Below are 14,321 nucleotides of genomic sequence, written 5' to 3' on the forward strand. Positions count from 1 at the left end.
AGGTAAGATTGTGGTCAAGGGCTAACTTGTGAAGAATATAAATAAAAAAAAATCCTTCGTAATGGAAATCGTGTCTCAGTAATCTGTGGGTATAGATCGACAGCTTACGATAGTGATTATAGTTAACTAGCAGACGCCCGCGACTTCGTCCGCGTGGAAACCAATGTAAACTTTCAACCCCTATTTCATTATTTTAGGGGTTGAATTTTAAAATTCTTGAATCACATTATATTTCGTTTTTTTTAGATTTGTAAATAAAATTTTAAAACCAAACCAGGTCCAAACTCCATAAATACTAAAAATACTAACGGCTAACGTACTAACTATGAGGGTTGACAAGTCAGAGCATGGGTTGACAAACTTTTGACTAATAATAAAATAACTAGCGGACCTCCTTTAACTGACTCTCTCGCAAAGTACGTCTATTCACTATGAACTACCTCCCTGCCAAATTTCATCTTTACACGTTAAGCGGTTTTCGAGATATCGTGATGAGTGATCTTTTGCTTTTATATATTTAGATGGAGGCCTGTAGGCTTATTCGCTATATTTGACGTATGTTAACATATTATACGAAATTGAGATTCTATGTAACAAATGTCATCCGGTGCTTCCTGGTGGATATCACACGGTAGGTAAATGACTTTTGTCAATTGATTTGATGTTTATTTTAATAAGTTGATAATAGCTGGCTTCATGTTGGTTTGACAGCAAGCCACTATAATAAAACAATAGCAAAGTTAAATATGAATAAAGACATCCAAAGGTGTGCCAAGAAGTGAAATTTTCACGAAAGCTGATGTATATACTACCCCACGTAGTGGAGATAATGCGAATTTGCAAAGCAACTACTTGCTAATAATAATAATTCGAGATAGCGAATTCCATACGACTTCGATATTACGTGTTGTTTATCAGTCAGTTAGCGTCCATGAGTACTAAACATTATCTCACACCAATAAATGTTTTCGGTATCTTGATGTATTATATCACACAATATTTAATATGAATTAGTATTGTATGCGCTCTTGAACAGTGATAGTGATGGCGGGTAAGGTGAATCAAGATTTGCTCAACGAAAGAGCTAAGTGTAACTTTGATGTGGAGGAGTTAACTAATTTGTTGGACGATGGAGCTGAGCAAACTAAAAAAAGAAGAACCTTAGGTAAATATAAGTAATTTCATAATGAAAATATCACATCATCTCATGTAAGTCAATTGGTGGATGGATTAAATATACCTGACACTATTAATCTCGAAACCAGGAACTCCCGGCGACTCCTTAAATCATTTGGTATAAATTGTTGCTTTGGGTGTAGATAACTCATGCTAAAGTCTGGTCGCTCCCAGGTTGTTTTCGTTTCTGACAGGTGGGCGATGTAACGTGAGAGAGAGACAAAACAACGAGGCAATTGTAATTGAATATGTTTGTCCCATTCACACGACCTGTCAGAAACGCAATCTCGGAGCGGCCCGACTTCTAGTGATTCTATATTGGAAAAAAAAAAAGAATTTGAACATACTTATAAAACAGTTAGTAAAATAGCCTAAAACGTAACTGATGGGGTATGGTCATTCTTAAAATGATAGATAGTAGATATTCTTAAAATGGAAGTTAAAATTTTTTTATGGAATCAAAGGTGTGATTAATGAATTAATCGTTTTCAAAATAAAATGTAAACTATGTTTCAGAACAAAACGTTCTAAGCATAAAAGGATTACTAGATGATGTCCCAGAGGAATATTTGAGCCACAAGGAGAAATATGAAAATGGTTTACGCAAGACTTTGTTGTTCTGCAAAGCACTACAAACGTACGATAAAGAGAGTGCTAATAAATCTTTTCAGGAGAATATAAGGTGAGGTTTTGAAACAAAAGGTTTTGTTAGGGAATACCTAATTAATACTGCAGGGAGAGATAATAATCATGAGAAAGTAATTTGAAGATTTCAGCAAAAGAATTATCTTACAGATTGCAGTATCGATAAATAACATGTAATTACAATATTCTTATTCTTACTTTCGATTTCGATTCGGTTGCTAACTAAGATAATCAATACATTATTATAAAACTAAATTAATAAACATCTAGTTACGCTATCGATCAATAATCTGATAAAACTATTAGTGTTGTGTCAACAAATTATTTCCCTAAATGGAGTTCAATAAAGTTTAATTGTAACTGTAGTGTGAAATAAAGTCGCTTCCCACCGTCTGAAGAAGATCTTTTAAATTATGCTCTGAATTTTAAGACAGATTTCATCATGAGATTGAATGATTTAAAGAGATTTTTATACGTACACTTTAGTATTATTTTTATGCCAAAAAAAGTCACAGGGCTCTGCTATTACCTAGTTTAATATAATATTCTGTAAAATAAGCATCGTTTTTAGGTTAAATTTCCGCAATTCGTTATGGTCAGCGGTAACAAAGGACACATCTCCACTCCTGCTTCATCTGGAAATGTTCATGATATCCATTCTTGAACAGGGAACTGAAGAGCAAAGTAAATATTGGGGCAAAAAGGCTGCTAATTTTGAAATTATTGGAACGTATGCCCAGGTTTGTATAGCTGGAAATTAAAAAAACGTTCTTCTAACTTTTTTTAAATTTCATTAGTAGCAGTTGCAAAGAAGTTGACGAGCGATATTCTGGTGTGATAGCACGAAGACACCAGTCAGTTGAACAAACTAATATGTCTTCTAAGTTTACCCACTATTTAGAATACCCAAATCGTCATTTAAGACAAGGTGAGATTGCAATCTAATTCCAAAAAATATGCAAACAGTTTTGTGTATTCTTCTAATTCACAATAAAATTAATGAACTTATTTACCTTCTTTGATTTTTTGATAACAGACGGAACTTGGTCATGGCACATTTATACGTGGATTAGAAACACGAGCAACGTATGATGTGGATACTGAAGAATTTGTTCTACACAGTCCAACCATTACTGCTTATAAATGGTGGCCTGGAGGAAGTGAGTACATATTTCTACTTCAAATTCACAACATTTTCACAATTTTTTTTCTCAAATCTCACAGGAACTGTCGCGGACTCTTTTTTAGAACTTTTTTTAGAACGGGAAACAATTCTGGCATACATGATTTTTGCGAAACTTTCAGCAGCGCACGCAGCGTAAGCTCTCAATAGGAAAAAAACCCCCGATTTTGAAATATTCCTCAATGGTGCTCTGCTCCTATAGATCTTAGCGTGATAATATATAGCCTTCCTCGATAAATGAAACATCTAACACATCTAACACTGAAAGTTTTTTTAAATAGGATCAGTAGTTCCTGAGATTAGCGAGCAAACAAACAAACAAACTCTTCAGATTTATGTTATGAGTATAGATAACTAATATATAACATATATATAAAACAAGCTAACAAGATAACAAGCTAATATAAGCCTTAATAGTTGTAAATGTGCCGGACTCATCACCGAGAGGTGTTGGTTCGATGCCCGTCCGACTATTGTCGTACCCACTCCTAACAGTCTTTTTCGATTAATTGGAGGGGAACGGGAAATGGTCATAAAATCATCAAAAATTCTTTGAAAAACCAGGAATACACCAGTATTCCTTGTGTTGTTACTTCCATGTTTGTTTATATTTGGGATCCACTCAAGCTTCGCTTTACGCAAGCAACCATAAGAATTAGAAGCAACAATAAGATTTAGATGTAACGTTTAAGGCAAATTAGAAGGTTTAATTTTTGCTTTCAGTGGGACACACAGCAAACCATTGTGTAGTTATGGCCCAGCTATACATAAAGGGAAAGAATTATGGTTTACAGCCATTCATGGTGCAAATTAGAGATTTGGAAACTCACATGCCTTTACCAGGAGTAAAAGTTGGTGAGATCGGACCTAAACTGGGCTTCAACACTGTGAACAATGGATTCCTTGGTTTTGATAATGTACGGATACCAAGAGAATGGATGTTGATGAAAAATGCACAAGTTTTAAAGGTTTGATATTAATTCTGTAACTCGAATTTACTAAATGGTCGAATGTATGTAGATTGAGAACTCTGATTAACTTTTAGTGGTCCTAAAACTAACAGAAGTAAGATTATGCTTATAAAACAAGTATTTTACGGACGGTTTAAGAATTTTAGCGTTTTCACCCATTTAAAGATTTGCATTGAAAATCAGAATTGCAGTAGCTGTATGCTTAGGCTGATAGCCTTATTTTTAATTTATATTTTTTTTTATTAAGCGTCGTAAGTTGATCAATGAAGAATCAGTTTCTTTATTTCTATCCAAATAAACAAATGATACCAGAAGTTAAAATACTAGAAGAAAATTTTAACAAACAAATCGGAATATGAAATCCTGATTAAATAAACAAGTGATATTACAGATTGATTAACATTTTAATAAATAAATCCATCTATGCAATGCTGATTTGGTATATCGAATGCTTTTAGGACGGTACCTACAAGGCGTCTCCTAACAGCAAGTTGGCGTACGGTGCCATGGTGTACGTGAGAGTGGTGATCATCAACAGCGTGTTCAAATACCTCTCGCGGGCGGTCACCATTGCTGTGCGGTACTCTGCCGTCAGACGACAATCGCAACCCAAGCCAAAGTAACTATTAATGACTTATATAATAAGCAAGAATATAGATGACATGATCCGAGATTTGGTCGCTCGCTCGTGGGCTTCTAAAAAGGCTCAAAGTCACTCTGTTGCACACGCTGAGTGACGTTTTGAAGTTATGAGACTTTGAGCAATCGAATCAGAACAGAGACTGTGACTGAGATGAATTCGGTCCAACCGTTTCCGAGATTTTCTGAGACAATAGCCAGACAGAAAAAAATGATTTTTAAATACCTATGTAAATTTTAGCAGCTTTCATAAATTAATTGTACATTTCATAAATTACTTTAATGATGTGAAAAACTGTTTATTTAAAGTTATAAACAGAATTAAATTTCATTTATTTGTACCTATAGATTCGTATAATGATTGATTGAGCCGTGTTTTATACTTTTCTGTTCACACTATACTTGTTATAACTGGTCCAAAGTCTCGTCCTCGGGTGTCCCTTAACACCTCTCAAGATTTTTTCTTCTATCATGGAATCTTTCCTTCTTCTCTTTAATTTAATAAGAAAATCTAAAATGATCTCAAATATTATGGGAAAATGTTTTCAGCGCTCCTGAGCCCCAAATCATGGACTATGTGACCCAACAGCACAAGCTGTTGATAGCAATATCGACGAGCCACGCGTATCACTTTACCGTTCGCTGGCTTTGGGATCTGTACATCAAAACTAATAAAGAGCTCAAGCGAGGGGAATTTAAAAATTTACCCGAAGTAAGTTTTGTTATAGATTTAAATTGATCGGAAACAAAGGAAGCATTTATGCAAACCACAGAATAGAACGACACATAGACAATAAGCAAGCAAAATAGAAATAATAATTAACGTAATTTTGTTGAATTAAACATGTTAGATAATCGACTGAACGAAAAAGCACTACAATTTAGTTAGTGGCTCATATTTTGAATGGTATACCGATTGCGATACTTAATTGCAGATTTATCTATTTATCAAACATTCTTTGCACAAGTAAACTTTGAGTAGGTAAAGAGAAACGCAAGGAAATTTAACCCTCATTTTAATAAGTTGTGTGGATTCATAGAGAAGTTAAAGCAGTGGGTTTTTATATTTTAGAGATAGTTAGAAAATCGTTTATACTAGTAAAAAATGAGAAAGCTATCAAGAGGTGTTAATTAAAAAATGAACACAACATATCCGCTTTCGGAAGTCAATTTCCAAACATTACTAGGAAAGATTAAAACACAATAATATAAAATATCTCATTAATAAAGAATGATAAATGAATTGATGATAAAAATCCATATAAAAGGCGTCATAAATTTTCAGATTAGAATGCTTGTTAAAGTCAATGCAATACATTTACAATTCGAAAGATGCAAAACATAACGAACAATAAACAACCATCGTTTTTTTAAATTGTGAATTCCTAATCCTTTTTGGTCAGCTCAGCTACGATACGATACGATTTGATGTTTTGCCAGGCAAATGAAAATAATGTTATTGGGTTTGGGTGAGTTAAGGTAGTATACTCCGGTAGATATTGTAGTATACTCCGGTAGATATTGTACACCCCCGTGCCTTAGAGAGCTCGTAGAGTCATCGGTCCTGCATGTGGTCCTGGTCACTCTCAGTTCAAAGTGGTAAAAGCTGTCTTGTCGTCCCATTTGTGCATTGAAATAATATCTGGGTGCTGGGTAGATGATGAGATCAAGATAAGATTACCAAGATAAGATACCAAATTTCTATCACTCATTAATTTATCTCATTATGTTTTACGACAATACAGATTTTCTAAGTTAGCGTTGTTTTACAGCTTCACATCCTAGCTTGCTCGATGAAAGTCATCAGTTCTGCTGACTGTACCGCACTGATAGAAAAATGTCGTTTGGCTTGCGGAGGTCATGGTTACATGCTGTCGTCAAGTCTGCCGCTATTGTACGGAGTGAGCACCGCGACTGTTACTTATGAGGGGGAAAATACGGTTCTACTTCTGCAAGTTGCAAGGTATTAAAAAGCTCATTTTATTTATATTTTTACATTTCTCCTTATCTGTCGTTTTATGTAATTGCCTTTATTCTTTATTCTTTTATCATATTGTTTTAATATTTTCTAAATTTTCTGCTACTGTTAGATGTTTCTACAAGTTGTCATCACATTTTTGGTTTTCATTTACATGTTTTGTTTTTTGCTCTATATCAACATTTTTTAAAGATTTAAGAGTATTAATAATCTGTTATTTAAAATACTGTAGGTTTATTAAATTTTCATTTTATTCTGTTTCAGATCATTAGTGAAAACTTGGGAACAAATCTCGAAAGGTCACATAACCGTGAGCCCATCCGTGGTGTATCTCTGTAACAGAACACCGGTGCCGAAATGGGATAATTCTCTTGAGGGAATTCTGCAAAGTTTCAAAAGAGTTGCTAAAGGGTTTGTAGTTATTTGTTATATTTATATACGTTTGCTTTTGCTTGTTAGAAAATTATTTCTCTGGATTGATTATTCAAAAGAGTTGAAATATGTGGTATTTTTAATACACAGGAAAGTATCTACGAGCGTATCTAGTCTGGATCAGTACAGAAAATCTGGATTGTCTCCCGAGGATGCTTGGAATAAAGCGTCTGTCCAACTTATAGCAGCAGCCGAGGTATATAAAATTAAAGATTTAAAATATTTTAATACATAGAGCTATCACCATCATCGTCATTATTATCAACCGATGGATGTCCACCGCTGAAAATAGGCCAGACATCTTGTTAGTACTTCCAAACACTTGGTGTTTTTGTATTTCGAAATTTAGCGGTTTCTTCTTCATTTAATGTCCATATAAAGAATGTTATGTTTATAGTATGTCGCAGAATCTTTGACACTAACATTAAATATTTAACATTTTGAAACAGCTACTTAATACATTATTTTTCATTTATTTCAGGCGCACGCAAGGGTCATTGTACTCTCAGTTTACAAGGACGAGTTAGAACGAAAATCATCAACTCTTTCATATCCATTGGGTACAGTTTTGCTCCAACTTTTAGAACTGTATTATATTTACTGGACCTTGGAGAAGACTGGTGACTTGTTATTAGTGAGTAAAATTTCTTTCATGTAATTTTCTTATTGTCTCGATACGTTAACTGATGGCTAAAAAGAAAAGCATATCTTTCCGATTGCATTACAAGCAATGAGTCATGAAAGTGAAAATAAATGCAAATTCAATTCAATATTTACTTTAGGGCACTCCTGAGAACATAAAATAAAGGAACATAAAAACCTGATTTTAAATACCTGTCCGACAATTTGTATCCAAAAGTACGCCGGAAGATGATTACAGCTATAAAATGAGAAAATTATAGCAATAGAAATTCTTAATTTCAAATTAACAGTAAACATCTAAATAATCTAAATCAATTAAAACAACGGATACATAATTATTCATTATAAATCTTTCGATGTTATTTAATATTGGCAATAAATATACTCACTCGTGGGAATACAGTTCTTTTTTTTGCGAAACGATTAATTTTGTTTTGGAGCACATAATCGAGTCTAAAATAAATTAATATTTATGCGGTTGTAAAATTGTTTTTATTTATGTGTTCATTAGTCTTACTTTGATTCAGTCAACATAAAACATCTCGATCAGTTTTCTCGACTTCTTTGATTTAGTATTATGGTATGTGATCGGATTCCGGCAATCTTTTTTTAATGGCTCCTCACAAGATATTATCCACGTTCCTAACCATACCTTAAACCTAAAATTCTTAATATTTATAACAACGATATTATACAATATCCTATGTATACGAGTATAAATGTTTTCTACAACATGTAGCGATAATGTACAAATAAAGTAAATGACAATCTTAACTAAAATACGTTAATGTCCTAATGAACTAATCTTGTGTTAAAAGTTGAGAATAAAGTTAAAGAAATCAATATTAAATATAAATTTTTAACAGTGGATATATTGGCTGATTACGGGATAGCGATATCGTTCATGAACATTCTTCTGAATCAGGGTTGAATGTGAAAGAAAAAGTAAAGTCCAGTTTTACTAATTTAACTGTACTATAAATTAATTAAAAGAATAGACATTTGTATGCTATACTCGAGGTGAGCAATATCACGTCTTAACAATAATTCGGTCATATTTTTTGCTCTATTATTATTGCGGTCAGTCATAAAATTTTATTGCATCTGTTTATAAACAAAAAATAAAATCGAGACAATGATGTGGGTCACGATTGTACTCTGTGATTTGCAACGATTGTAATCGATAAGACTATCACTACCAATTTAGATTTAGAGCTCACGCATACTCGTTCTAAAAAATGCAAGAGTTTTTACTGTGCTTTATAAATATAAAAGAATAATCATAACGTTTACCATGTATTCCAAGCTTCTACTAAGTGTTAGGATATTGCAGATTCTGTTAATTATATACTACTTACTATAAAACGATAGAGTGATAAAAGTCATTGCACATTATTTATGATAATAATTATTATCATATAGATGATGAAGAATTACCACAATGAATATAATTTTTTAAAGTACTTACCAACGATAACTTAGATTAATAATATAATAATAATACTTTGATTGATTTGTAAAGATATTTTTTTACCTAAATTTGGTAAAAATCATTCTCGTGGATATTTTTATAATCGAGGAACTGGAACATAATTGGAATACTAGATTGCTTTTTGAGAATAAATTAAAAAAAAATGCTCTGATAAATTGATGGATCACGTAGATGGCGTGCCTAATAGTAAGTGGAATGCATGCCCTGTAAAAAGGCATTATTAACATTTAACAGGGCATGTAAGGAACACAACACAAACAGATACGTATGTATGGGTCAAGCCTCATCTTGTAATTGGCACTTGCAAAGAAGAAATGCAATATGCGCAAGCCTTTACCAATAATTTAGAATAATGGTACGCTTACATCCTAACCTCTGATATAAGGTCTTTGATACAGTTATCCAGATAGGAGGTCAATGGTCCATTGAATTAGCAAAAAATGGACTCCAGCTGACTTCATTTGTCATTGGCGAGCAAAACCGGACCGGGTCGAAGTTTGTTCATTGCTAATAACCGTTCACGAGAGCTAATAGCTGCGTAAGATTAATTCTCAAGCAAAAAATATTTATCATCATTTTCATACTCATTTATTAAACGATGTTTTTGTGTGTGATTGGTTTTTTGTCCAAGTTTTGTCTAATGGCTCAAGGTTGAAGCGTACATTGATCGAGATTCTATTCGTAAAAGCTATTACGATGTTTGTTTTCTTTAATTGATGTAACGCTTTTGAGGTTATACAAATCTCCAGTTAAGTTTTGTACTCATTTTCGAGTACCTACGTAAGTTGCTCAAGAGACGCATAAGCATTAGCATTCCATTAATATAACTTGCTGGTGCCGGGTCCATTGTGTGGCAGAGAGAAAAACTCCTAGCTGATCCAGGGACTTGTTCATCGGGTGTAGGTTCAAGGCATAAATTAGGTATTAATTCTCAAAAATGCCGACGATTTTGTAATGTAGCTCACAAAACAAATTAGTTTACAAATGCAATTTTTTTCCTTACTACTATCTGCACAGAATGAAGAAACTGTAATATTTAAAAAAAAGCAGGAATTTTTTTACCGGCTCCAATTCTGGTGAGCAGGATATATTATCTCGGTTTACGTATCAAATTCTGAGTCACTCCTTTTTGAGACCATTTAACGACGAAATTTTTTGAAGAATTTTCAGAATTATCGTCATTTTACATAAAGTGGCATTAGCATAATGGTATACATACATTTTAACTTCTGATATACGGTCTTTGGGAGTGGTAGCAAGTAGTAACGTTATTTTAAAGATAATCATTTAGAATGATTGTTAAATAAATCACTGCCATTTGATATAAAATGAGGTTTTCAAGGTCATTTCCGTGAAATTCTCAGAACCATGTTACAAAAATATGATGAAAAGCGATGATGATGGTGGCAAGTGATAATGATGAATAGATTAAGAAATAAGAAATTTAACATTGATTCATTTTGTTTCAATAGCACACAAGGCTGTCTGAAAAAGATGTGAGAGATTTGCAATATCGCTATGAGGAATTACTGGAGAAAATTCGACCGAACGCAGTCGGCTTAGTGGATGCCTTTGACTATAGGGATGAGGTGACGTATGGGTTTTTTACTTGCTAATAAAAATAGATAATCTTCAATACTCACGATAATGTGGATTCGCCATAAAAATAAAGAATATTTTGTCAAGTAGACCATTAATATTACGTAATTCTATATACGTAATGATCTAAGAAGACGCTAAAAAGGGAATATGTTTTTTTTTGTGGTTTGGACTCTGAAGAATAATAAAAAAAGCTCTGAGTCGTCAGTCTAAAACAAAACACAAATAAACAGATGTTTTTTTTTTTTCGAGAAATTTTAGTGAGCGAAGTTACTTCATAAATATGACTGAAAGATTAGAAATAATAAAATTTAGTTCATTCATTTGTTGAGAAGCTTGAGCTAGGAAATTTTACGAACAATTTTGGATTGGAATCCGTAGTGAAATCTAATCAGGGGTGTGATTCCGCTATTTTATACTCGTCGATGTACAATTTATTCGTCTATAACAAGTTTCATTTGAATTTGAACTTTATTTATAGTGGATGCCAATAGTAAAATCAACACATGGAAATTGTTGTCATGGAAATGAGCGATGTTACATCGCTGCTACGTCACAGAATCCAGCAGCAGTTGTTCGATTGACAACTGGAAAATATAGTTAGTGTTATGATCATGGACCATTTTTCAGTTTACGAGTGGTTTATAATGTAACAATATGATATAAGTAGTATGTATAATATATTGTTGTGATTTGTGTGTACAATGTATTGTATTAATATATTTATTTATTTCATCAGATTTTAAGCTCTACTTTGGGTGCGTACGATGGGCGTGCCTACGAGAGACTCATGGAGGAAGCCTTGAAAAGCCCTCTGAATGCTGAACCGGTGAACGAGTCCTTTGAGAAATATCTCAAACCTTTTATGCGGGGCAAATTGTAAGGTTAAAATTTGTTTTTGAGTATTGTTTTTTAAATGTAGTAACAACAATATTATTTATTGGCCAAAATATCTTTTGTGGTTGTATAAATTGAGGCTTGATTATATACTTCGTAATTGTTTATAGGTTTGTACATTTTATATTTTAATACTAATAAGAATTTCGTGCCCAGTTTAGTTTATAAGGGTTTATAAAATAAAACTTTTATTTTTCAAACGACTCTTTTATTTAATTTTAATTCAAAAATAAATTAGGTTCAATAATAAATAATAATAAATAGTTAATCATAAGTCAGCAAATACATCAAGACAAGTTAGTGTTATCAGCATGCAAAAGTCGTCTTAATGTTATTTGTTTGTGGTAAAGCACCAAGTTATGCACTAGCATTGGCTTGGGCAGTTCCGTGTCCAAAAGAGTTGGCAACAGAGTTTACAACCCTGTATCCAGTGTTCAGTCCTTGAGTCTTAGCAGAAGCAGATCCTTGTCCAGATGTTTGAGTGTTGACGCTTGCTCGTGGGTTGTACACGTATGGAAGTCCATCACCCCTCAACGAAACAAATGTTGGGGCACCGTTTGCACTAGACGCAGCTGTGCCACGGCCATTGGAGTTTGAAACTGATGAAAGAGAACCTTGTTCGTTGATATCGGCATGGGAATCAGCGTTGCCATATCCATTAGAATTAGCTGCAGTCTTTACAACGCCTAAACCATTATTAATTGTTGAGTGCGCAGATCCATATTGGTTGCCTTCAGTGTATCTTGCAGCTCCGTAACCCAGGCCATTTGTGTTGGCAGCTGAATTGGCGAATCCTCCTGGTAATTTGGCATTAGCGTTGGCGGAGCCGTAGCCTTGGGCATCAGCGGTAGTTACGACACCATCAGTGTGAGCGGTCGATTTAGCGGATCCTCCATTAGCTTGGCTGGAAACGTGAGCTTGGCCAGGAGCTGGAATGTTGTAGGCTGTTCCAAAACGCCAGCCTCGCAGTTCGTTACTTTTAGCAGAGCTTATGACCATAGCTTGGGGACTGTTAATGTTGGCTTGAGACGAGGCAATGCCTTGAGAGTTCGTAGATACAACTGCAGAATTGAGAGCGTTGTTGGCAGCTGAGCTAGCATAACCGCCGTTTGTTTGACTAGTGGCCGATGTCAAACCACTTCCCGATTTTGAAGAAGCGGAGCCATATCCTTTAGTTTCTGCAGCAGTGTTAACAGATGATAAGGCAGGATATTCGTAACGTATTTGAGCAGGTGTTCTATAGTTTTGTTGGTAAGAGACGATAGTTCCAGGAGCGGGCACGGTGTAGTAGGTGGGTGTATTTTGGGTTTCAGCAACTGCTTTAGCTACTCCATACGCAGGAGCTCCAGGTGTATCGTACACTTCCGCTTTAGCCACAGCCTCTCCAGGGTAGTGTGCGCCATAGACACCGCTCTTTCCTAGTTGAGTTTGATCGTCAGTGGATGCACTTCCAAAAGCTTGATGGACGCCTCCATTGATAGTCGCGGAGCCTGTGGCCCTTCCACCATTGCTGTATCCTTGACCTATTGAATAGCCGCGTCCACTTCGGAATATGTAACCTGAGAATAAACACAATGTTTATTATTACTTACAGTGTATATAGGGATGATATTTTGGTAATTTAATGAAAGGTATTTTTTATATTTCCTAGTGTTTTCTAATTTTGTTGTGAATATTAAAATGTATTAATTTTATTTAATTGTATGAAGAATAATTAAAAACATAGCTTACCGTTTAAAACGACAGGGCTGGCATTGCAAAGGGCTAAACAAGCCAAGGCTACGATCAACTTGGCTGCCATAGTGTGATAGACTCGAAAGCTCAGGACTGAATGGATATGGAGAGAGCATTTCTCCGAGCTTATATACCAAATTTACATCACCACTCGACAGTTTTGGCCTACTCACGTGAACTTCACCTACAAAAATCGTATCCGTAAATAATAGTGACGGGTTACGTTAGCTTAATTACTATTTGCTTGATTAGACTTGGTTTTTTATGACGCGTTTGACGTTGAAATGGCAGTATGACTGGGTGATTAGTAAGTAGAAGTGCAACGACCTTAGTTTTGCTATACTTTATAGTTTATTTTAGTAGACAGGAGCTATCATCACTGATCTCATCATATATTGTTCTATAAAGCTCATTGTGACAAAGCTGGTTCAGGGAAGAACTACAGCCACGCTTAACTCTGCTGTTAAGCAGCAGTGGTTGATGGTCAAAACTATGGCTGTGATGGCTTACTAGTTATTTGTATTTTATCTCCTCCATTGATCCAGTGGGAAACTTGTCTGAATCATAAGTTACTGGCCCTTCGTAACCCTTCAAAACACTGTTAATAAAGATTAAACTTTAAGGTTTTTAGTGAAGTTAACAAAATTTCTCGTGTGATTTTGAAGAAAATATTAAAAAATATTGCCAAATTTGGAAGGTTGAGGGTCTGGAACCTTGATACCTGATGCTAGGGAGTTACCGTCAGCATCTTAACTACAAAGTTTACCGTAGATATATGAGTATGGTAGGAGCAGTGGCGGATTAAGGTACCTTGATACTCTATGCAATCTTCCCCTATAGGCCCCCGTATCCTTAAGGTTCCCATCGTTAATTACTTACTGATTTAAGACTACAAAGTATGTTAATAAGAACGTTAATAACATTAGAAGGAAG

General features: G+C 34.5%; 2 protein-coding genes across 2 annotated transcripts; one reads left to right on the forward strand and one right to left on the reverse strand.

Moving 5' to 3' along the window:
* The first annotated feature begins 936 nt into the window (after window positions 1-936).
* On the forward strand, window positions 937-11,817 carry LOC112051256 (probable peroxisomal acyl-coenzyme A oxidase 1). The gene is made up of 13 exons (XM_052882779.1): window positions 937-1,165; window positions 1,693-1,858; window positions 2,393-2,561; window positions 2,858-2,981; window positions 3,728-3,972; window positions 4,434-4,594; window positions 5,164-5,326; window positions 6,387-6,577; window positions 6,857-7,003; window positions 7,115-7,220; window positions 7,506-7,658; window positions 10,631-10,747; window positions 11,497-11,817. Exons 1-13 carry the CDS (start codon window positions 1,045-1,047, stop codon window positions 11,638-11,640), a joined length of 2,007 nt encoding a protein of 668 aa, XP_052738739.1. The 5' UTR covers window positions 937-1,044; the 3' UTR covers window positions 11,641-11,817.
* Window positions 11,818-11,865: 48 nt separating this feature from the next.
* LOC112051265 (uncharacterized) lies at window positions 11,866-13,455 on the reverse strand. Its single transcript, XM_024089837.2, has 2 exons — window positions 13,386-13,455; window positions 11,866-13,213 (listed from the first exon to the last, which is right to left on the reverse strand). The coding sequence occupies exons 1-2, from the start codon at window positions 13,453-13,455 to the stop codon at window positions 12,012-12,014; spliced, it is 1,272 nt and encodes a 423-aa protein (XP_023945605.2). The 3' UTR covers window positions 11,866-12,011.
* Between the last annotated feature and the right edge of the window lie 866 nt (window positions 13,456-14,321).

Source organism: Bicyclus anynana, chromosome 1 (genome assembly GCF_947172395.1).
Source record: "Bicyclus anynana chromosome 1, ilBicAnyn1.1, whole genome shotgun sequence".
Lineage (NCBI taxonomy): Eukaryota > Metazoa > Arthropoda > Insecta > Lepidoptera > Nymphalidae > Bicyclus > Bicyclus anynana.

What these genes read in the sequence shown, in the direction of transcription:
- LOC112051265 (XM_024089837.2), bottom strand. Translation starts at nt 13,455, where the DNA reads ATGGCAGCCAAGTTGATCGTAGCCTTGGCTTGTTTAGCCCTTTGCAAT. An exon ending in CAGCCCTGTCGTTTTAAACG is followed by an intron (nt 13,214 to 13,385) that starts GTAAGCTATGTT and finishes GTTTATTCTCAG; the next exon opens with GTTACATATTCCGAAGTGGA.
- LOC112051256 (XM_052882779.1), top strand. Translation starts at nt 1,045, where the DNA reads ATGGCGGGTAAGGTGAATCAAGATTTGCTCAACGAAAGAGCTAAGTGT. An exon ending in TAAAAAAAGAAGAACCTTAG is followed by an intron (nt 1,166 to 1,692) that starts GTAAATATAAGT and finishes ACTATGTTTCAG; the next exon opens with AACAAAACGTTCTAAGCATA. An exon ending in TCTTTTCAGGAGAATATAAG is followed by an intron (nt 1,859 to 2,392) that starts GTGAGGTTTTGA and finishes CATCGTTTTTAG; the next exon opens with GTTAAATTTCCGCAATTCGT.